The 21,849-nt window shown below is 40.6% G+C and overlaps 6 protein-coding genes across 8 annotated transcripts; 3 read left to right on the top strand and 3 right to left on the bottom strand.

The window, feature by feature from the left end:
- The first annotated feature begins 4,710 nt into the window (after window positions 1-4,710).
- LOC110862325 (replication factor C subunit 4) lies at window positions 4,711-6,490 on the top strand. The gene is made up of 7 exons (XM_022111507.2): window positions 4,711-4,948; window positions 5,030-5,099; window positions 5,185-5,291; window positions 5,393-5,491; window positions 5,569-5,765; window positions 5,835-6,229; window positions 6,301-6,490. Exons 1-7 carry the CDS (start codon window positions 4,827-4,829, stop codon window positions 6,385-6,387), a joined length of 1,077 nt encoding a protein of 358 aa, XP_021967199.1. The 5' UTR covers window positions 4,711-4,826; the 3' UTR covers window positions 6,388-6,490.
- A 72-nt stretch (window positions 6,491-6,562) lies between these two features.
- Window positions 6,563-8,503, top strand: LOC118433479. Its single transcript, XM_035845424.1, has 3 exons — window positions 6,563-7,522; window positions 7,588-7,734; window positions 7,906-8,503. Exons 1-3 carry the CDS (start codon window positions 7,399-7,401, stop codon window positions 8,454-8,456), a joined length of 822 nt encoding a protein of 273 aa, XP_035701317.1. The 5' UTR covers window positions 6,563-7,398; the 3' UTR covers window positions 8,457-8,503.
- Window positions 8,453-11,062, bottom strand: LOC110862324 (NF-kappa-B-activating protein). Of its 2 annotated transcripts, XR_002549165.2 has the most exons (6): window positions 10,556-11,062; window positions 9,962-10,482; window positions 9,653-9,894; window positions 9,344-9,569; window positions 8,789-9,257; window positions 8,453-8,721 (listed from the first exon to the last, which is right to left on the bottom strand). XR_002549165.2 is itself a non-coding variant. In XM_022111506.2 (5 exons), exons 1-4 carry the CDS (start codon window positions 10,915-10,917, stop codon window positions 9,363-9,365), a joined length of 1,332 nt encoding a protein of 443 aa, XP_021967198.1. In that variant the 5' UTR covers window positions 10,918-11,062; the 3' UTR covers window positions 8,453-9,257; window positions 9,344-9,362. The 2 variants fall into 2 exon arrangements, 1 of the variants encoding a protein (XP_021967198.1); XM_022111506.2 differs by having other exon boundaries at window positions 8,453-9,257.
- A 431-nt stretch (window positions 11,063-11,493) lies between these two features.
- On the bottom strand, window positions 11,494-12,873 carry LOC110862308 (peptide methionine sulfoxide reductase). Its single transcript, XM_022111487.2, has 3 exons — window positions 12,493-12,873; window positions 11,928-12,064; window positions 11,494-11,859 (listed from the first exon to the last, which is right to left on the bottom strand). Exons 1-3 carry the CDS (start codon window positions 12,799-12,801, stop codon window positions 11,613-11,615), a joined length of 693 nt encoding a protein of 230 aa, XP_021967179.1. The 5' UTR covers window positions 12,802-12,873; the 3' UTR covers window positions 11,494-11,612.
- Window positions 12,874-13,260: 387 nt separating this feature from the next.
- On the bottom strand, window positions 13,261-14,531 carry LOC110862341. Its single transcript, XM_022111533.2, has 2 exons — window positions 14,254-14,531; window positions 13,261-13,924 (listed from the first exon to the last, which is right to left on the bottom strand). Exons 1-2 carry the CDS (start codon window positions 14,444-14,446, stop codon window positions 13,365-13,367), a joined length of 753 nt encoding a protein of 250 aa, XP_021967225.1. The 5' UTR covers window positions 14,447-14,531; the 3' UTR covers window positions 13,261-13,364.
- A 171-nt stretch (window positions 14,532-14,702) lies between these two features.
- On the top strand, window positions 14,703-21,723 carry LOC110862335. 2 transcript variants are annotated; one of them, XM_022111525.2, is made up of 13 exons: window positions 14,703-16,136; window positions 16,211-16,693; window positions 16,756-16,941; window positions 17,048-17,467; window positions 17,537-17,866; window positions 17,929-18,050; window positions 18,514-18,899; window positions 18,971-19,195; window positions 19,254-19,484; window positions 19,551-19,795; window positions 19,865-20,052; window positions 20,566-20,874; window positions 20,931-21,723. In XM_022111525.2, the coding sequence occupies exons 1-12, from the start codon at window positions 15,881-15,883 to the stop codon at window positions 20,833-20,835; spliced, it is 3,342 nt and encodes a 1,113-aa protein (XP_021967217.1). In that variant the 5' UTR covers window positions 14,703-15,880; the 3' UTR covers window positions 20,836-20,874; window positions 20,931-21,723. The 2 variants fall into 2 exon arrangements, with proteins under 2 accessions (XP_021967217.1, XP_021967216.1); XM_022111524.2 differs by having other exon boundaries at window positions 14,706-16,136; window positions 20,566-21,723.
- The last annotated feature ends 126 nt before the right edge of the window (window positions 21,724-21,849 follow it).

Raw genomic sequence — 21,849 nt, 5'->3', positions numbered from 1 at the left:
GACCCCCAACAAACGTTGGGTCTGATAGACCCCCAACAAACGTTGGGGTCCGATAGACCCCCATCAAACGTTGGGGTCTGATAGACCCCCAACAAACGTTGGGGTCCGATAGACCCCCAACAAACGTTGGGGTCTGATAGACCCCCAACAAACGTTGGGGTCCGATAGACCCCCCAGAAACGTTGCGGTCTGATAGACCCCCAACAAACGTTGGGGTCTGATAGACCCCCAACAAACGTTGGGGTCCGATAGCCCCCAACAAACGTTGGGGTCTGATAGACCCCCAACAAACGTTGGGGTCCGATAGACCCCCAACAAACGTTGGGTCCGATAGACCCCCAACAAACGTTGGGGTCCGATAGACCCCCAACAAACGTTGGGGTCCGATAGACCCCCAACAAACGTTGGGGTCTGATAGACCCCCAACAAACGTTGGGGTCTGATAGACCCCAACAAACGTTGGGGTCCGATAGACCCCAACAAACGTTGGGGTCTGATAGACCCCCAACAAACGTTGGGGTCCGATAGACCCCCAACAAACGTAGGGGTCTGATAGACCCCCAACAAACGTTGGGGTCCGATAGACCCCCAAGAAATGTTGCGGTCTGATAGACCCCCAACAAACGTTGGGGTCCGATAGACCCCCAAGAAATGTTGCGGTCTGATAGACCCCCAACAAACGTTGGGGTCCGATAGACCCCCCAGAAACGTTGCGGTCTGATAGACCCCCAACAAACGTTGGGGTCTGATAGACCCCCAACAAACGTTGGGGTCCGATAGCCCCCCAACAAACGTTGGGGTCTGATAGACCCCCAACAAACGTTGGGGTCCGATAGACCCCCAACAAATGTTGGGGTCTGATAGACCCCCAACAAATGTTGGGGTCCGATAGACCCCCAACAAATGTTGGGGTCTGATAGACCCCCAACAAACGTTGGGGTCCGATAGACCCCCAACAAACGTTGGGGTCCGATAGACCCCCAACAAACGTTGGGGTCTGATCGACCCCCAACAAACGTTGGGGTCTGATCGACCCCCAACAAACGTTGGGGTCCGATAGACCCCCATCAAACGTTGGGGTCTGATAGACCCCCAACAAACGTTGGGGTCCGATAGACCCCCAACAAACGTTGGGGTCCGATAGACCCCCAACAAACGTTGGGGTCCGATAGACCCCCAACAAATGTTGGGGTCCTCTAGACCCCCAACAAATGTTGGGGTCCTCTAGACCCCCAACAAATGTTGGGGTCCTCTAGACCCCCAACAAATGTTGAGTAAAAATAAGAGTGTCAATTTATTACGCAGAGGTTTTTGCTTTTATACATGAATGTACTTAATGCTAAAGGTTTCTACCTGAAAACTAATGTCTGGACAATCTACCTGGAAAAAGGCATGAGCAGGAAATGGCCTCAATTTAAGTAATAAAATCTTGTCCAGTCAAAATTCAAAACATCAAATTCAAAGTAAAGTTATTGCTGGAAAATCATAAAGACATAACAAATGTCCAGTACCTAAACAGAACTTTCTAGAATGTCATAAAATTAGACAAAGCATTTTTTATCCTAAAAACTATTTTCAACAGTTCCCGAGGAGGAATCGTGAAGATGTGGTGGGTCGAATGTAGCTTTTTCACCATAAATTTCATCGAGTTCGTCGAATAGTGGACACATATTGAGCAACGTCCCTGGGGCATAGTTTAGTACTTTTAACAGATTGTTCCCCTTCTAATTCCAGCACGCCTTGACCAGTCCTATTTCGCCATTCCAAAGCTTTGCTGTACTTCGTTTTCAAATTTCGCACCTGATTTTTTAGTTGCTGATCCGTGCAGCTTTCGAACTTCAATAACTCTATCATATTTTTGTAAAATATCGTAGCATTAGGCTTTTCCAGTTGTTTCCCTTTTTGAATTACGTCCAACAAATGCTTTAAAACTTTGCGGTTTTCATTTTCGGACCAGTTCCGGCGTTTCAGAACGACTTTCGTGGGTTTCTTCTTCACAGTGCTTCCAGAATTTTGAGTTTCGTCCTGGACTTCCTCCAGCGTCGAGGTCACTGGTTTAGTTTTCGTCAATTTTCCTCTTGGTGCCATAATTTATGAGAATTGACACGATGATATGTCGCAGAACCAGTCTTGCTAGTGTAGAAAATTTACAAAATGAAACGTGTGCAAGTGTCGAACAATTTTTTTCTTCCCTAAATTGTGTTTACAAAATACTTTACAAAATTAAAAGACGCCTGTGAGCTGCGTAAGTTTACAAAAGTTTGTAAAGTGATTTTCCTTGGCAATTTTTGTAAAAGTTTGTAAACGTTTGTAAGTTTACGGATTTTACGCTGTTTACGTAGTTACGAAGGAGGGCGTGAATTGCCTCACTGTCATTAATGATTTATAAGATATTTAATAATTCCAGTAATTTATAAATAATTTTTAAACCCCGTGATTTCTTAATTGTGAATTCTTGGCGTGAATTTCAACTCCAAATTAGCAATTGGTCGGTTTAATCCCACTTTTGTATCGATTTTGATGGGGATCGGAGTTTTTGGAGTTGGTTCAAGTAGCACACGAAACAGGCGATAGCTTAGGTTTGTAAACCACAAATAACACAAGATTGCGAAATTCACTTAATTGAATGGCTTCTGGTGATTAAAGCTTTGAGAAAGTCGTTCCTCTCGTCGCCAGTGCTTTCTCTAGAGACAAATGAGACTTTTGGAGGGGTGGGTGGTCAAGAATAAATAATGTTTCAACATACTGAGAGACAATTCACACTGTAATTACAGATTGGGTCACAAGTAATCTAACTTTACTTTTGGAACCGTAACTTGCCATTTTTTAATGTGGCGTCTAATTTTCGCATAAAAATAATGAGATAATTCACGCAGTCATTGATAACTTGGAAAATCTATACGTTTTGTAAAATAATTTTACAAATATTTACAAATTAAATTTTCAGAAAGAGCCAAGGAAGGGAATTAAGTAAATATTACATGCACGCATGCACGTTACTGGTATTTACGTGTTAAAATCTAGTTTTTAGCCCGAGTCAGGGCTTATGAACCGTCATGTCCGTCCGTCTGTCTGTCTGTCTGTCTGTCACGATAGAGCCAAACCGGCTGAACCGATTGACTTGAAATTTTTACCATATGCATATTGGACAAAGTTAGGAAACGAGTTCGAAGATGGGTGAAATCGGTCCAGTGGTTGACCGATGGGGGTCATCGGAGTGGGTGGGGTATTATGCACCAAAATTTCAAAATTGTCGTAGAAGGCTGAAATTTGGTACAGAGATTGCTAATGGCTCGTAATAGATAAAAATTACTTCAAGTTGGAAACATTTTCAATTTGAGGGCCCCCATACGAATTTTTCAAAATCATCATATCGAGCTGAAATTTGGTAGAGAGGTTGCTAATGGGTCTTACTGTAGGAATATGATATGAAATTAGTAAAATTTTTATCTGGAACGACCCTGTGGGGTGACTCATACCGATTTTTAGAAATTGCAACCAGAGTGACCCTTGAGGCTGACCCATACCGTTTTTAAAAGTTGCTATTTCCATCTGAAATTTGGTATGGGGGATAAAAACCACTTCTGGATAGCACACACAGGTTTGGAAGTTCAAGTTGTTAAGAGATTTGATGCCAAATAATAAAAAATCTAACACACATTAAACTATCCGAAACACGGAGTTTGTGTATTATGTCGGTCAATTCGGAGAAAAATTTAGAACTCTGAATCACCGATTCAGGGACTCTGTCCCTGACTCGGGCTATATGGAGTCTGCACTGTAGGTTTTGATCAATATTTTGGCGAAAAAGTGAGATAATTTAATTTTTTACTACCATTTTAAAGACCGGGACATTTTCAGGACGCCGGGACAGGTTTTGAAAACCGGGACGTATGGTCACCCTAGGTTCGTGAAACCTAGGATTATTTTTGCACTTCGAAGTGCGAAAATTTCTATTTTTTCGTGCATATTTTGGCAGAAAAATTTCTACAGAAAAAAAATCTTCGAATTTTACTTTGCAGAATTACGCATTTTTCTGTAAACAAATGCTAAATACACATTTCACTCTGGCAGAAACTAGAAAAACTTTTACTCAGAAAAACATCCTAGTGCACAATTACTTTGCAAAATCTTGCATATTTCGGCAGAAAACTTTATACAAAAAAATGTACACATTTTACTCTACCTACATACAATTTTATGCAAAAAATGTCCATGGTTCTGCAGAATTTTGCACGTTTCTTTCCGAGAAATGGGCCAATTTACAAAATTTTTTTGCATGTAGAGTAAAATGTGTTGAAATTTTAGTGTACAATTTTTTCTGTTAAAACATACGAAATTCTCCAGACTAAAATGTACATATTTTTCTTCATAAAATTTTGGCAAATTTCTTGTTGGCAAATTTCAGCTTAATAAGTGGGGCGTTCAATTTAACCAGTTTTCTTATGTGAGAAGAAAAAGTAAAGAAATGTGAAGTAATTTTATTTCAATACATACATTAACATAAATTTGCATGACTGGTACACAAAATGAATATTTATTACTTTTAGTCAGTTAAAGGAGGCTAATTAACACAAAAATTGAAAAACTGGTACACAAAATTTTGTTATAGCACGAACCCAAAACATGACTGATCAATTAGTATATCATGAAACTTTTCTAGAGTTTAATTTACATGACTCAAATGAGACTGAAAATGTGTGAGCGGTGGTGGTTTTGGATTGTAAAGGCGGCCAAATCCCTGAAACAACGTCGAACAACAACTGAAACTGTGTGGGATATTTTTTGTACGGAATTTTCGGAAACTTTAGAAATAATAATTAATTATGGACGCCTGGATGAAGACGGGGAAGTTGGGGAAGCCCACACCCGGGATGGGAGGAGCGAACGGGAAAGATAAGAACAAAAATAACAAGAGGAACTATCCCGTCCCTTGGGTGGAGAAATAGTAGGATAAATAGTGCAATTTTTTGTTAATTAATTAATCTTGAAAAATTAATTAAATAAATAAATAATGATCATGTTTCAGCCGACCGAGAAGTATTACGGATGTCGTTCAACAGGAAGAAGTGGTCGCCGTGTTGGATAAGATTTTACAGGTTGGCGAATGAATATTCTCGCGATAAGTTAAATTTATGATTAGCATTATTAAATTAACGACTCTTCACTGTCCTGAACCTTTAGGGTGCTGACTTGCCCAATTTACTATTTTATGGACCTCCTGGAACCGGAAAGACCAGCACAATTCTCGCCGCAGCTCGACAACTTTTCGGCGATGGATATAAAGATCGGTGAGTTAATTATTTGTGTATAAATTATAATTATCTTTAGTAGTAGCATAAACTTATTAATTAATACCTTGTCAATTTTACATCATTGCTTATTATGATAGGATTTTGGAACTGAACGCATCCGATGAACGAGGAATAAGTGTGATTCGTGAAAAAGTTAAAAAGTTTTCGCAACAAACGGCATCAGCAACTTTGCCCGAGTCAGTAATTCATATTTAATTATACTGAACTAACTACGAGCCTTAAGTTTTTACTATTGATTTATTTACTAATTTAGCGGACGACCCTGTCCACCCTTCAAATTGATAATTCTGGACGAGGCGGACGCTATGACTAATCCGGCCCAATCCGCGCTACGTCGCACGATGGAAAAGGAGACGAAATCGACACGATTCTGCCTCTTGTGTAACTATTTGTCCCGAATAATTCCACCAATTACGTCACGTTGTTCAAAGTTTCGCTTCAAACCGTTAAGTGAGTGGAAATTTTGGAAATCAAAAGGTTTAGAATTTGCATGACCTCTTTTTCTTTTTAAATTCCTAGAGGACGACATGGTTATGGAACGACTCCAAAAGATCTGCGCCGAGGAGGGCGTCAAATTTGAAAGTGGTGTGTTAAAAGCGCTCATAAAAACGTCGGAGGGCGATTTGCGCCGTGCTATTACCGCGCTTCAATCCTGCCACCGACTGAAAGGACCGGATCACATCCTTCGGATCTCAGATGTGGACGAAATGTCCGGCATGATTCCGGCAGAATGGATCGAAAGGTTTTTCAAATCTGTGCAAAGTGGGAATTACGATAAGGTCGATGGCGTCGTGGAGGACATGGCGAAGAACGGGTTACCTGCAGCTAAACTCCTCGACCAATTTTTCCATTTTGTCCTCACCAATGACGAATTAACGGATGGACAAAAGGCAAAGATTTTTCAAAAAATCTCGGTAAATATACATAAATATTTTAAGGTAATTAAATGGGATTTGATTCTTAATTAGTAATTTTGTTCTGGTAGGAATGCAATCATCGCCTCATGGATGGTGGCAGTGAATATTTGCAACTTTTAGATTTAGCCACGTTCACGATGATGGTTTTGAAATAGAATTTTGTAAAGAGAAGTTTGATTCAGGATGAATGGATGTAAATGTATTTTAACAAAATAAGTGCATTCAATAAAGATGTACAATTTTCATATGAAGTTTTAATGGGAAATTCTGACTCGTGTATTTTATTTGAAAACTCGATACGCTAAGCTGAATCTGCATAATAAATATTTTATCGAGCATTTTGTTGCCAAATTTTGTTAGCATTGACAACATTGTGTAATTTCCTCAAAAACGATTTGGTAAGAATTTTATATTCAAAATAAAATAATTCCACTAAAATTTTGACACTTTCCTGTAAATCTTGTAATGTAATTTGATAAATAATCTTGTTTAGTCGAATGGATCCATGGACGCGACCGGTTATCCGAACAACGTAGAACCTGCCCGGCGGTGGTACCCTTTACGCCCTCACCACCCAAATCTGCACCCCATCGACGTCAACAACAACAATAATTTGGCCCCAAGAGGAAGAGTCATGGATCCGAGCAACTCACCCGTTTCGGGCGTTCCCATTATTACGACGAGTCTCGCCTTGCTTCAGGTACACGTACAATTAACGTAGGGCAGCATATGTAGATGGGTCACTACCAAAATCATAAAAATCGCCACATTTTTGATCATTTCCCGGCTCCGGGAATTTATTTTAGAATTCAACGAATTTGTAGTCAGTAAGTTGATTAATGGAGCGACCGTGAGTTCTTAAGCAAGTTTCGATTTGTTCCAATTTTTCTGAAGGCTTCCTAAGCTTGAGATCTCCCTCAAAAACTAAAAATATGGAGTGTACATTATTTTAAATTGACAACGACCTGCTCCGTAAATTTTCAGACTTATTACAATAAGTTATTCCCAGAGCAGAAAAATGATATGACGATCTTGGTGATGAGTTATCGACTCCTACATTAATAAATATGCAAAAAAATAATAAATAATGTTCGGTCACTATTTATCTCCTTATCCAGCTGCTCATCTACTACGGGAGCGATTACACTGGGATCACGTCGGAAGGAATGGTGTCCGCTTCGTGGGGGGCGGTGATTGGAAAAGGCCAAATCTGGCGATTACTGATCGCTCACTTCTTCAACTTCCAAAAGGTTCCGTTGTGGGTCAACTGTTTCGCTTTAATCACGATTGGTGAGATAAATATTTGCTACTTGTCTTAATCCAGCTTATCTGAAGCTTAGTTCTTATCTAATTAGGAAGATATCTCGAGAGGAAGGTGCAGAAAGGTGCCCTCCTCGTCATCATCCAGACCGTTGGAGTCCTCTCCAATCTCCTCTACGTCCTACTGAACAGTTTCTTCTGCTCCTCTGTCCAGGGTAACGAGCAGACGTATGGATTTAACAGTAAGTGGCCGTGACCTCCAGGTGAGAGGTCAGTTTGTGTCAGATCGATTCAAACTGCCAACGAGGAATCAATAAATAAATGCAAAAGCCATGAAAAAATTAAGGGTCGATCTTTCACAAAAAATGGCTTCATTTTGAATATGCGACGACTATTGATTCCTTGTTGGTTAGGTATCAACTATGCGCTCCGCTTTTGGCTCGTGTACATCCAAGAACCCAGAAATTTTGAGGCCGGGCAATTATTCGGGTTCTGGAATAACCTTCCAATCGTTTGGCAACCGTGGCCTATAATCCTGGACATTCTGCTACTCAAGTTTCTGGAGATGGAAAACCCAGGTTTCTGTGTGGCCAGTTCCGTCGTAGGGATCATGGTGGGGGTCGTGTTGACTTGGCTCGTTTGGAGGTTTCCGCCCGAACTGTGGCAAAATCTTGGAGGGGATGAGGACGAGGTTGGACCAGATGATGACGCGGACGACGCCCCTCAACCAATGGCAGTCACGAGGCATTCATCCACCACGACCTCAGTGTCACGCACCACTCTGAGATCACCGCCGCCGCCGCCGCCTTTTACTCCTTCAGCCTCGCCAAGAATCCAACCGGAAATGGAAACCGTATCATCCTTCCAAACATTAAATGATGTCATGCAAAATATTCATGACTTAGCGTCAGACTCGTATCATATATTTACACGGAGAAGAATACCGCCACCACGCGTGGATTAACTTCATACAAATTTATATATTCAAATAAATATTTAGAGTATTTATAACAATAATAAAAAGTGACGATCTGATCTGACACATACTTAAAATACAACAATTCTAAACCTAATAGCGTATAAAGTAACTAAAATTATTATTATGTCACTTTCCACACAGTGATAAATTTCGTCCTTAAAGTCGTCGTAATTTGTACGAAAGAGCCAAAGCCGAGGAACAATGATGAGCCTGATTTGATCTTCGGTTGTATTCCAGGTGGGGTTTTCTTCTTTTTGGGTAAATATTTTATTTTATATCACGACACGATTTTTACAAAAAATTTACTTTCAGTTCACCTCCCCGATTGCTGCGTGGCGTGGGTTCCCCTCCTGGAAACGATCCTTTTTGAGGTCTTTATCCTCGACAGGTGTGTGATTGGGTCGATTATAGGAGTAATTTGTGCCCTACCGTTCCCCACAGTGGCGAAATATTTGGGGGATTGGGTCCTCGTGAAGATGCATGCAAGGAGGAGATCCATCTACACGTTGACGACAAATAACAGCATGCACAATATGGCGGTAGGATCCGGCTTTGTCGTGAATGACGAGGAGAATAATAACAACGAAATTGGAAGGGGACTATCCGCACCGGCCGTTTTGGGAGGTAATATTCGTCGTCGACATTCACCAATCGAGGTGGAACTTGTCCAGAGAGGAAATGCTTTAAATCTCGGGTTAAATTCGTCATCGGAGAGTGACTCTGGCGAAGAGGAAATCGTGGAAGTGTGGAACTAACATAATTATTTAGATGAGAAGTGACAGTGACCTATAAAAAAGATAAATAATCAGTCAATAATTGTGAACTAATAGCGTTTATGTAATACTAAAAATGAAATAAAAATTGGGGCTAACTTTGTACGTTATTTATCCGCTACACGGCCGGATCCTTTTTTCGACTGATCTTCTTCTGTACCACGTCTCTGAGTTGGGAAAGGATTTTATTTTCACGCTTTTGTCTCTCTTCCTTCGAAAACATGGCGAGGGCACGTTTCTCATCGGCGGAATAGATTTGATTCTCCTTTCGGATACGGACAGCTTCCATGCGCCGGTGGCGAGAACCACTCATGACGTAGCCGACCTAGAGAAATGCAAAATTTAAGTAAAATTTAGTTTAATTTATAAGATTTAATTACACTAATTAATTAACTATGAGTTACGCACATCTTCATATTTCTCAATTTCATTCGAAGTCAGGCCAATTTCTCCTCTTCTCGGGATACGTTTTCCGTCCGCGACAAAAGCCGCCATCGCAGCCCCTTCGCCGGGAAGTAGAGCTTTACCATATTCTTTGAATGAGAGTTGGACGACTTGTTTGGGTTGAGGGCCGACGATATCTTCTGCATCATGTCCGCCCGTGGGGTCGTCGGGATCGGCATCGAGACTGTTTTCATTAGAGGCGTTTGCTGCATGCATATAAAACTCAATATAAATTTTGAAACACAAATTCCTCAAAATGATAAAAATCCTTACGTTTTTCAACCCACATGTCCTCTTCCTCCCCTTCGGAACTAGACGAGGAAGAATTTGGTGGCGGATTTACGTCCAGCGACGGTCTCATCGGTACGGTTGGTCCTAATCGAGCCGTTTTTTGTACACTTTGAAGAATTTCTTTGACCACGCGATCCGCGTCTAGTTCAATTTCTTTTTCCTCTTCTTTACTGACATTTGTCCTCTTATCGGAATACTTGTTGCTTATCTTGTCCTTGGGTTTCTTCGCCTTTTTACTTCGTGACGATTTCTTGCTTTTCTTACTCTTCTTTTTGGATCGCCTCCCGTTCGAAGAATCCGAGTCGTCGTCACTATCGTCGGAAGAAGAGGATGAAGATAGGGAATGTCTCCTCTTCCTCTTTTTACTTGAGGAGGAACGTTTCCTCTTTTTATTTTTGCTCTTTTTGGATGACGATTTCTTGTTTTTCTTGTCGCTGCCGGTGAGATGCCACTTGTAACCGGAGTCTTGTCGTCCTGTGATGGTTCGTTCTTCATCGTCAGAACTGAAATTTGAAAATCATTGTAAATAAATTGATGGTTCCTTATCTCGACATTAATTTTGAGTTTAAAACGTACTCATCCCTAAATCGGTGCGGTGAACCCGTCCACACGTCGGCCACACCCTCTTCGCCAATCTGTTCTCGTAACATTCGCCTTTGCTCTGATTGTTCCGGCGCGCCGCGGAAACTATTTCCATCTCTGTCACCGCGACCTCCTCGGAAACCAAAGCCTCCTCGACCACCGCCACCACCACCTCCACCACCTCCACCACGATAACCGTTCACATTATCACCACCATCGTCATAGTTGTGTCGTCGATCTGAGTGACCAAAACCACCTCCACCACGATTATTATCTCGGTCGTCATGATTTCTGTGATGATGGTGCTGGTCACGATTCCTCTCCCGGCTCCTACTTCGACTTCTGTCACGACCCATTTTCAAACTTTTTTGAAATGACACAAATTTGAAATTGTTTTAGTAGATAAACGAATTAAACTAAAAATATAATTAATTATTTCTTATTTTGGGAAACTTTAACTTTTGCGTGTGTGACGACTTTGGAAAAGTGAATTCAACTCAATTTTCCATCCAGGACCGGGGCAAGATTGGATTTGAGACTGGGGTGGATTTTTTAGACAAACGAAATCTCACTTTCCTCACTCATTTCGTGTCTCATCGCAATCTTGTGAGAAAAATGAGATTTTTAATGAAATGAAATCTTGGTGTTGTCGGTCATCTCTTTTAGGGCTTGGAATTGGGCTCTAATTTCGATAATGTACCAAATCTCGTCTCTCTTCCAGTTCCACCAAATACATGGTAATATCACACAATTAACTGCAATTACTTATGTGCATATTTGTATTTACATAACTTACAAATATTCTACCCGACAATAAAGTTGAATAGAAATTGAGATGTTTTCACATACAGAAAAAAATCCAAACTATAAAATTACAGAGTTCAAAACTATTTATTTTCTTAAATATCATTCGAATTTTTAAGGTTGTTCGACATGTCGACAAAAAATCATAAAATTTTACATGCTCGACAAGAATTTGAACGTTTCAATTCGCATTTGAATCATTGCATATTATTGAAGTTTTGTCCATGTCAGGTTCCTTGGTCATTCATTAGTAGGGTGGACATCCGATGGGCTTCTTGTAATTGAGGGCGATGGTCTTGCGGATAAATTCGACGAGTTCGCAGCACAGGTTGAGGCGTCGCCACTCGGCTTCGAAGGCTTCCGGAGTCCCGTATCCAGCCACGTAGCCGTTCAACCGCGCCGCAGCTTTCGACCGGATGATGGGAAGACCCACCTTGATGTCCAACATGGTCAAGATGTAGGGGTACTTTTGCAAAAAGTACTTCTGGTGGTAACTACATTAATGCATAAAAATAGCTGATTATACCCCACTTTTTGCACAAGAATTCACAAATTTGCTCACTATTCCGCCTCGTAGAACTCTTTTGCTGGATAAATTTGAGTTTTAATTGGTCTCGCACGCAGCCCGACTTCTCGGCGCAGAGTCTTCTCCGCGGTGACCCGTTGTTCCGGCGTGTGGTAAAAGATGATTGACATGTACTGTAAAATAAGGGTACATGAGGTCATGTTGGGGTCAAGTCAGGTATATAAGTATAAAAAGTATAAAAAGTACAAAAAAGTATAAAAATTAGAACTTTCGCAAAATTGTATTTATGAATGGCTAGTTTTGTTGCGGTTGAATTTCTTTGAGCAAGAAAATTCGTCTCGTATCGTTATTGAAATATTTTCAAAATATGTATTTTTGAAAAATATGTAAAATATTTACGTATTTTTCAAATAATAGCAGAAATATTTATGTCTGAAAACCTAGAAATGTGCTATAATATGTAGAAATATTTTGAAATTTTTGTTATCTGGGATAGTTGTGCAACACACACACAAAGTTTGACCGTGGGCCGTCACCAAATGCGAAAATTGAAAATAAATGCATATTCGTCCTCTAATAATGTACTTATGCAAATACATACCTGCCGCGTGCAGGCCACCGTTGGATCGTGATTCTTCCAAAAGATTTCAATCAATTTGTCAAAGTTTGTCTTTAGCGGGTCGAATTCGACATCGACAGTTTCCGTGTAGTCGAAAATGTTCTTGTACGAGGGGTTGGCGACGGTGCCGAGGCCCGTGTAGCCGACGCGGGTGCGGATGACGCCCGGCGTGACGCCAAAGATGGCTTCGGGTCCCCAGAAGCAGGACATGGCGAAGGTGGCGCGTTCCGTGCGGATGTCCGGCTCGTAGTAGAGACCGTCGCAGCAGATGTCACGGTACGCGACGGCCATGACGAGGGCTTATCGAATGTTAAATTTGGGACAGGGAGGAGACTTAAAAATGAATGATTTTGCAAAAGTAGGAATTCGGCATGCAATAAAATGTACAGGATTTTTTTTGTTGAGAATATCGATGACACATTTTCGACATGAATTATGATCACCGAGACGACAAAGTTCCATTCCAAAGCCTTTGAGCAAATTGGAATATTCAAATGTGTGCTACTAAAAGTAATTTGAGAAATCAGAACAAATGCACATATGACTTTGATTAATAAGTAATTAATGAAATTATAACTATTGATGATTAAATTAAATCCAACTTTAAATGTTACATATGTCTAAAATTATTTCCATGCTACATACATTTTTCATTAAAAAAATTATTCCATACAATTATTGGCTCAATTACAAACGTTAGAAGAGAAAGCCGTTTTGGAAATTTTAAGAGTGTTGAATTTAATGTTTTTCAAAAGATAATTTTTATTTTCAGAATCAATTTGTACATACTGCAGAATTCATTTTTAAAATTTAATAAAATGAAATAAGTGACATTTACATACTTGCGCATTTTTTTAACATTTTGCACAATTACACGAACAATTGCACTTGCACTCTGGCACTGGCGGAATTGGTGGGCACTGCTGCTGCTGTGGCGTCGTAGGAATTGATCTCGTCGTCACTGGGCTGCTTATCGTGGAGCCTCCTCCTGCCCCAAAAACTGGGGGATTTCTCATCACACTACAACTAATGGAAAGATCCGACGGGAGCGGGGTGTCCACCGCGACCACGATCTTATCAAAGATGAGAAACTCTTTCGACGCGAGATGCGCAGTGATTTCGACGGGCGAGTCGGAAGGGTCGATCTCCCTCCGGATTTCCGTCCATGAAACCGACGGTGTCGCGGAGAGTGGGAGGAGCTGCAAACTTCCGGCTGCAGGGGACGATGATCCAGATCCGCCAGATTCTCGGACGGGGTACAAGGATAACCTGCGCTGCGAGTTGGTGTAATATTTCAGGTAAATCGTGACACTCCGAGCCCTCGAGGAGTAGAGGTTCAAGGGGGCTTTGAATGTTATATCTTTCGCGGAGGACGAGGGGCCTTCCATGAACCAAAAGTCAGTCCCAGTAAGGCCTACGGAGAAGCCAAATAATTGAGGAAACACTTAATCAGCGTAAATCGTCAAAACCTTTAACCACTTCTGGGCCGTAGGAATTGATTTTAAAATTCTGAACTAAAATTTTCAGTCGGTAAGTTGATTAATAGAATTGAATTTATTAAAATTGAGATCTTCTACTTCAAAAACTGTCAAAATATGGATTGTATATTCCTATTAAATTGGCCACGACTTGGTCTACAAATTGGTCGTGCAGAATTTTAAAATAAATTTCCACAGCCGAGAATTGATAGATGAAGAATGTACTGATTTTGACTATTCTAGCGATTTCTCATGGAGCAATTACCTTTTAAATCTCCAAAGGCTTTGGGAAGCTGGGACGCAGACGCGGCAGAAGTGACCTCCGCCCCCACCGAGGTCCAGAGAAACGTCGCCACATCCGCTTTACTCTCGAGACAGTGCAATTTCCGAGATTGCGGGGTCACATAAGGGATCCAGACGAGAAATAGGGTTACAATTAGTACGGGAACGATTGACATTATAAATGGATAAGATTTCTCAGAAACTTAAAACTGGGAAAAGGTTACTGGACCAAGGACATGGACTTACTGGACTGGTTTGCATGCACAGGATGGATATTTAATCTTAAGATCATGCATATGATTCATGGTCATGGTGGTCGCATATTCAGCTAAATTTAATTCATATAGACCAAAGTTAAATGCATCCCATGAAATTAGCGTAGTTTGCATGGATGGAATAGGGCAACATAATAACAAAACAATAAAATTATGATGATGCTGAGCTGATGAGATGAGATTATAAGTTAAGGTGTCTTTTTACAAGTGTAAGTTTAATTCTCGGGATGGGACATGTCTTAAATATTAAGTAGCAAGCAATTGTTTCTATATTCTGTCGTGTGTCATTCATTCATTTTATCATGTAAATAAAAAAGGTGGTCGTGAATGTGAAATGACTTTTAATTAGAATTAAGCCGTAAACATTTAAGTTCTCGACTTCATACGTAAAAGTATTTTCATCGTAATAATAATTTTTGACGGGCAAAGAAATTAGAAACGAGATGACATCAAGATTTCGGGGAAGAAATAAATCGGACCAAAAAATGGAGGAGTTAAATATGACATGACGAGCTTAAGGTCATTTTAGGCTGGGAGATTAATTTGATATTGTTCTAGGTTGTATTTACCACTTTAATCGAGTTTTTAATTAAGATGTGGAAAAAATCCGAAATTGGAAGATTTGACAAATTTACATTTAATTTTTAACAGAACTCATCACCAAAATCCTTAGTCGATATACCTACTTTCAGTATAACTTTGGTTTTACGAATTGCAAAAAACAATTTTGAAAGTGTCAAAAATTCCAAATATTTTATGCCGACATATCATTTTCAGGTTAAAAATTAAAATGCAAATAACGCGTTATAGAAAATGTAATATTATCGCGACGTTTACGATTTTTATAAATAAATTAACTAAAAAATAGATATTAAGACTGGACTCCTGGACTAGGTTGGTTGGAATGTGATTGTGGAATTATACACAATTTTTTTCTAGAAATGTGACCTAAAAAAACTAGGTCCCCGACCGAGATATGAATGTCATCAGTGTCATCACCATCTTTATGTCATACATCGACGTCGCTCAAGATAATTTTTGCAGTGTTGCAAAAGAAATGGGATTTTTAGAGTCGAGCAAAGAATACAACAATGAGACGAGACTCAAGATGCGAGCGAAAACAAAATCGCCAACTGTCAACTTTTCCAATTACTCAGCAAAAGTTCAGAAGCCAATTAAAGTTAATTTTAAAACAGTAATTTTAAAATAATATTTAATTTCGTTTAATTTCTTATGATGAGAAATAAGTATAGTTTTTTGTAGAATAAGAAATAAGACTGTAGGACAGCTTTTTTTAAAACTAATTTTGCAAAGCGGTGGGTGCAAACTAAAAAAATGTACCCGCAACCACCCCCACAACAACAACAGCCACCCCCATCACAAACGCCAGGAAATGGTTTGCCCCTACCACCCGGCGTAACTGTGAGACCGACAGGTCCTCAACAAGGAGGAAATGCGAGCAGTAATAACAATGGCGCAGCCGGCAATCAAAAACATCAGCCAAATTATCACCAACAGCATCAACCACGCTCTTATTTTCGCCAACAAGGGTCCAACCACCTCAACAATGGGGGAGGGAAAGGAGGAAAAGGTAGAGAACATAAGTTTAAATGTAATTAAGTTTATAAATCAATTAGCTGAAATTAAACGTCTCTATTCATTCAGGTGCTTATCGAACCAGCAGTTGGACCGGATATCAAAACCAAAATCACGCCCATGTTTTACCCTCTGGTCGAGGTGGAAATAATAATAATGTCGCCGTCAGCTCGAATCCTGCTCCCCATCCTGCCGCGACCACATCTTCTACAATCATTCCTCCATCGTCCTCCTCCACGAATCCGAATTTGGGTCGATCCTTCTCCATGTCGTCGTTCCATCCGCCCCTTTGTGCGTATACACCATCGCCTGGCGTGATCGTGGGTGCCTGGGCGAACGGTCCGCCCTCAAATTTAGGTGTTTCTCCACCTTTAGGCGGATTTCAACATGGTCCTCACCAACAAGGTCAACCTTCGTCGTCCTCATTTGGTCACCACTTTGGCGGATTCAACTCCCAGTTTCCATTCTACTTTAATAATACCACAGTGCATCAACAACGTGTCGGGGGTATTTTACAGGCACACGGGACATGTGTTCCACCCTCGTCTGGAGGTGAGGAATAATTAAAAACTTTTTAAAAGTAGTTAGTTAATGATGCTACTTAATTTTTACAGCTAATGGTGGACCAAGTCACTCCAAAATGGGTCCAACTATTCCAGCGCAGCCCAATTCTATTTCCGATCCAGGTGGAAAAGCAGCTTCTTCAGGGTCGGGTTCTTCGTCAACATCGGCGAATTCTTCCTCGATAGAGGCACAAACTGGGAATAATAGTTCGGAAGCGGGAGAAACGGTGGTGTCAGGTCAGATATTTATAACCTTTGAGAAATCGTGGTTAAATTTAAGCTACCAATTAAAAATTTAAATTTGGCCAAGCAATTAATTCTTAAATGCCCGTCCCTCTCTCAGACACGAGTCACCCTCCTCCGGACGGATCGCCACCCATGTCTACTCCGGATCCCATTCCTCCTCCTTCGTCACCTCCCCCAGTTTACCGGATGCCAAAGAAACTCTCCATCACACACAACCTGTGTCGAATCTGTTGTGGGCCGAATGGTCGCCTTTGTCTGGGATGCCGTCATGTGGCCTATTGTTCGGAAAGATGTCAACGGCAAGACTGGCCCACGCACATTTCGGATTGCAACCCTGCCGTCCTTCTGAATAAGAAGATCGCGTTGGAATATTTGCTGAGGGAAGGAGTCTGTCAAGGCAAACAAAATCGATACCCGGCTGGTCGTGAGGGTACGAATGAAGGAATCATTGGAGATGTGAAACGGCACAAGAAACCGATCCTGATTCCGACCCCGTGCCCGCCAGAAACTGAATCGAGTGGGTAGTAATTTTTTACTAGGACATTAAAATAACTAGAATTTTAACGTAGTATTTTTTTGTCCCTAGAAAAACTCGAATTTCGTCGAAAAATCGCGCAAAAGTCGAAATCTGTTCCAAACATTGGTGAAAAAATGGACGACGTCGCATCTTGCGAATCCTCCCCACATACTCCTCATGCGGATGACCAGATTCACGACACGTACTTAGACGACACTTACTCCTCCGACTCGGACTTGGACGGTTCCACGCCAAACATCACGGACAGCAGTTGTGACGACGGCGAAGGGGATGCCAGACAAGAAAAATGGAATGGAAAAATGTTGACGGCGAAGAATCTCGAGCCTTGCGACATGGTGGCGTCACTCTCTCCAGTTATGATTACATGTTGCAACACGAGTAAGATTTATAGAATTACAAAACGAGTAGATTTATATACTGATTGTATTTTTTTCTGGTAGTGCTCACCCCAAATCCGCCAGATTCTGTGACATGTCTAAACTGCACGCGGTGGTATCAGGCTTCTCTTGGCTATCGATGTTCAACTTGTCGATGGCCTGTTTGTTCTTTCGAGTGTGAAAAGGTGACTTAAAATATACAATTAATTTGGGTGTATGAGCTTGTCAAGAGTTTTGCGTATCAACGAATTGATTGATTTTTATCTGATGTTTCGATAACTTTTTTATAAAACTTGTATATGTTCAATCAAAATTTGTGATGGAGGGTGAAAATGAGTTGTGAGTAATAACTACGAGGTTGGGAAGTCAAAATATTTATATGAGAGACCCCCACTGGTCCTGGTAGCAGGATATTCTTCAAAATATGGTGCCAAACCATACAAAATATTAAACAACAATTTAACCATCCGTAACACTCAAACTACTAATAGTAGTTTATTCACGGGACACAAATTTAGAAACAGAATCTCTCCCTGACTCGGGCTAATTCAAGTCTTCACGGAGGTTTTATAATTAAAACATCGTAGAAATTATGCACAGATTTCATTCTCAGGAAGTAAATGGCTCTCACTTCACCATTTATTTCAGAGCTATCTCCACGCCTTCTTTGAATGTAAAGTATTCGCAGCCACGCAACGCTTCCCACCCGCGTTGAAAGACCACACCCAGTTTTTCAACGATGCCGTCCTCATGATTCGCTGTCTCCTCTTGAAGACTGTGAACCCTCCGAAATACCTCGAACTCTACGAGCTCCTCGACATCTGCGACAAGTACGAGAAGAAGCCCGAGTTTGTCGCGGAGGACTTGCGGATCGTAAAATTCTTGCGGGACGAGTGCAACATTGAATCTTTTACGGACGATTTTAAAGGAGAAGCTGAACTGATGAGATTCATCAATGTCGTCGACGTCTGCAGCATCGTGGTCAACGACAGGATATTCATCCAAATCCATGACCAGGGCAAGTCGTACTATGCGTGAGGATAAAATATGATATAAATTAAATTAAGTGGGGTTACTTAATTAGCTAACTAATTAATAACTTTAGGGCAAAATACGTCTTTCCCGTTAAACTATTCGTGACGCAGGAGTGCGTTCCAAACTGCAAATGGTCTATCAAACACTCCTCAAAGTTTGAAGACTGTGCCCTTCGGATTCACGCCGCGGTCCCACTTCCCGCGCAAAATTATGTCACGACATGTTTCACGGATAAGCACGTGATCGGATCCTGGTTTCAGTCAGAGTTGCTCAACTCGTCAAAGTTTAACGTGAGGTGGGTGTCTAAACGAGGTCATAGTTTTAGTCGACCAATTTCATTTTGCTCTTCTTAGATGCGACTGTCGCCGATGTCGCGACCCGAGTGAGTGCGGTTCCTACTTTTCCGCTGTGCGATGCGAATGCAATAAAACGAAGGACGTTCTTCCCAAGCCGGACGGTTACTTGTTGCCGAGAGACCCTTTAAATCCAGATACTGCGTGGATCTGCCAATCTCCAGAGTGTGGCCTTGTCATCGACGGGGGACAAATTCGCGACAAGACTGTGAAACTGCATGAAGAAATTCAGTAAGATTCTATGCATAATTTAGTTTTGTGCTAAAATATGGGCAACAAATTATGTTTTTTGTATAGTCGGATGAACGAAGACTTTTATGCTCTCCATCAATTTAAATGGAAACTCGAGCAGACGGAACTTCACCCGAATCACTTCCTAATTTTGAAAATTTCCGTCCTTTGTGTCATGCTTTTTTGGGGGAGTGTTCGCGGTCTGCCCTTTTTCTCATCGAGATACGACTTCTTCATCGCCACGGTGCACTTGGCGAATGACGCGTTACGAATTTATGATCATGTTTCTCCCGGAATGTCGATTCATCGCGGTGAGCCAGTCTATATCCTAATATTTTTATGATTGAATTATTTTGAAACTTTTCTTATTTATTTCGTAGCTCGGATCTTGTTCCAATTTCAAGTCGCCCAAGCGTACAAATCTCTACGGGACGTGCGGCGTTACATGGAATGGAAAGAACGGGAAGGGACAAGGCAAGGGAGGCATAAACAATCCCCCACGCCCGGCTGTCCGGTCAACTTTTGGAGTTTGATTGGCGTTCAACAAGAGGCTAATGCTATTTTAAAGGTGTGTTGCGCTGTACAAAATGCATACGTGCGACGGGTCAAATTATTTGTACATTAAATGGGTGAATAATAGACTTCGCCTGCAAATTATCATAGTTTGCAAAATATGTACAATTTCATCCAAAAGACATATAGCAATTTCAATGCAGAACTAAACTCTCACTACTTCATTGTGTGTGTTGCTGCAGTTTACACATTCAGAATTTATATTAAAATTATGGATGACAATTTTTAGAGCAGGTCGTTGCCTGTTTTTGAAGAAGGTTAAGAACCCTGCAGAAAAATTGAAACTCGTCTAAAATGATTTATAAAACTCACCGACATTATGTTAATCAACTTATTACTAACTACAAATTCGTCATCCAGAAATTTAAAATCAATTTTCAGAGCTGAGAAATGATTAAAAATGTGTTGAATTTGATGATTAGACATCACGTCCTACGTTAATTACGCTTAATTTTACCCTTTAAAGAATGAGTAAATATATTAACTTTTGTCTTTCCTTCCTTGTCAGACTGAACCCTACGGCACGATGGAGTACGAGATGGGTGTAATCCTCCAAGAAATAATCGAAGACCAGTACGACCTCCTCGCAACCTCGTTAAAAGACGTGAACCTCGAAATGGCCGCAGTCTACAATCTGCACCGAATTTACACCCGTTTCTCCAACCAGTACTACTACCCATCCGTCCCCGTCTATGAGGACAAGGACATTCAAGAGTTCCTCGTCATGATCGGACCCTGTGCGAGACATTTGGTGGAAAAAATAAACTTCCCATTTTAACAAAGTTTGGAGGAAGACTGAGTTATTTTTTTTATAAATGTAAATATTTGTATGCGTAAAATCAGAGCTGTAATTAATTTTGGGTCAAATTTTAGGCGTATCTTTACGTCACAATGCGAATAGGAGACCATTAATTTACTATTGATCTACTTCCCGAGACGGATCCGACAGTTTATTTATTACACACGTCATTATTAGAATTAGACAGGCAGACAACATTGATTTCCCATCAAATCTCCGTTAAAATCAGGCAACCACCCACGTCCGTCCGTTCCGTGTACATTACTTGAGATTGAAACGCTGCGGGATTCCAGCTCAAAGGTCTTCTTGTTAAAAAGCTAACGGACTTTGAAATTAGAATTTGTTTTTTAACAGGGGTTCACGTCCATATTTTATACTTTGGGTAGTGGGAGCAAACTACGCATACTTATTTTTTTAGGTAGGAATTAAATTATTTTGCGACAAGGTCTCGTTTTGGTTGTAAATATTATTTGAAAATTGTCAAGTTCAGCTAGCTAGACATTAAAATAAACTGTGCCAAATAATTTTGTGACCTATTTATTTAGTTTTATAATTTTGTTTACTATGTATGTGCTCGTGTATGAATTATGTGATGCATTCGTGTCGCCGTGCACGTCGTATTTACAGATTTTACATTTTAATTTTGATGCAAGAATTTAGTAACAAAAAAGTTGGATTTTCAATAACCTGTGTCTAATACTAATTACGCTTTTAGCTAAGTTTTTTTTGCTGTGTAAAAAAATATGATGCGTACCACTTTCTCTTTCAAAAATATGCATAAATTATTGTATGAGTTAAAAATGTGGCGTTGAATTGGAGTGTCAAATAATAAATAAATTTCCAGCCGCAGTTGGTAAAATTGGGAAAGTTTCTGTCTCCCTGTTTTGCATGAGAGAGAGATCTCTACCTATATACCTGCACCCGCTCGTCCAGATTCGACCTGATTTCATAATTAATTATTTAATAGTAGTTTTGTACGACGAGTAAATATTT

Source organism: Folsomia candida, unplaced genomic scaffold (genome assembly GCF_002217175.1).
Source record: "Folsomia candida strain VU population unplaced genomic scaffold, ASM221717v1 Fcan01_Sc054, whole genome shotgun sequence".
Taxonomy (NCBI): Eukaryota; Metazoa; Arthropoda; class Collembola; order Entomobryomorpha; family Isotomidae; genus Folsomia; species Folsomia candida.
This window is presented reverse-complemented; position numbering and strand designations above follow the sequence as displayed.

Bases quoted from the DNA above. Each gene is read 5' to 3' on its own strand.
- LOC110862325 (XM_022111507.2), top strand. From the start codon at position 4,827: ATGGACGCCTGGATGAAGACGGGGAAGTTGGGGAAGCCCACACCCGGG. The intron at 5,492-5,568 runs GTCAGTAATTCA...TTACTAATTTAG, and splicing joins GCATCAGCAACTTTGCCCGA to CGGACGACCCTGTCCACCCT. The intron at 5,766-5,834 runs GTGAGTGGAAAT...TTAAATTCCTAG, and splicing joins GTTTCGCTTCAAACCGTTAA to AGGACGACATGGTTATGGAA.
- LOC118433479 (XM_035845424.1), top strand. From the start codon at position 7,399: ATGGTGTCCGCTTCGTGGGGGGCGGTGATTGGAAAAGGCCAAATCTGG. The intron at 7,523-7,587 runs GTGAGATAAATA...TTATCTAATTAG, and splicing joins TTTCGCTTTAATCACGATTG to GAAGATATCTCGAGAGGAAG. The intron at 7,735-7,905 runs GTAAGTGGCCGT...CTTGTTGGTTAG, and splicing joins GCAGACGTATGGATTTAACA to GTATCAACTATGCGCTCCGC.
- LOC110862324 (XM_022111506.2), bottom strand. From the start codon at position 10,917: ATGGGTCGTGACAGAAGTCGAAGTAGGAGCCGGGAGAGGAATCGTGAC. The intron at 10,483-10,555 runs GTACGTTTTAAA...TTCAAATTTCAG, and splicing joins CCGCACCGATTTAGGGATGA to TTCTGACGATGAAGAACGAA. The intron at 9,895-9,961 runs GTAAGGATTTTT...ATATGCATGCAG, and splicing joins GGACATGTGGGTTGAAAAAC to CAAACGCCTCTAATGAAAAC.
- LOC110862308 (XM_022111487.2), bottom strand. From the start codon at position 12,801: ATGGCCGTCGCGTACCGTGACATCTGCTGCGACGGTCTCTACTACGAG. The intron at 12,065-12,492 runs GTATGTATTTGC...CTTATTTTACAG, and splicing joins CGGTGGCCTGCACGCGGCAG to TACATGTCAATCATCTTTTA. The intron at 11,860-11,927 runs GTGAGCAAATTT...GCATTAATGTAG, and splicing joins GAGTTCTACGAGGCGGAATA to TTACCACCAGAAGTACTTTT.
- LOC110862341 (XM_022111533.2), bottom strand. From the start codon at position 14,446: ATGTCAATCGTTCCCGTACTAATTGTAACCCTATTTCTCGTCTGGATC. The intron at 13,925-14,253 runs GTAATTGCTCCA...GCTTCTCCGTAG, and splicing joins AGCCTTTGGAGATTTAAAAG to GCCTTACTGGGACTGACTTT.
- LOC110862335 (XM_022111525.2), top strand. From the start codon at position 15,881: ATGTACCCGCAACCACCCCCACAACAACAACAGCCACCCCCATCACAA. The intron at 17,468-17,536 runs GTGGGTAGTAAT...TTTTGTCCCTAG, and splicing joins CCCGCCAGAAACTGAATCGA to AAAAACTCGAATTTCGTCGA. The intron at 19,485-19,550 runs GTAAGATTCTAT...TTTTTTGTATAG, and splicing joins AAACTGCATGAAGAAATTCA to TCGGATGAACGAAGACTTTT.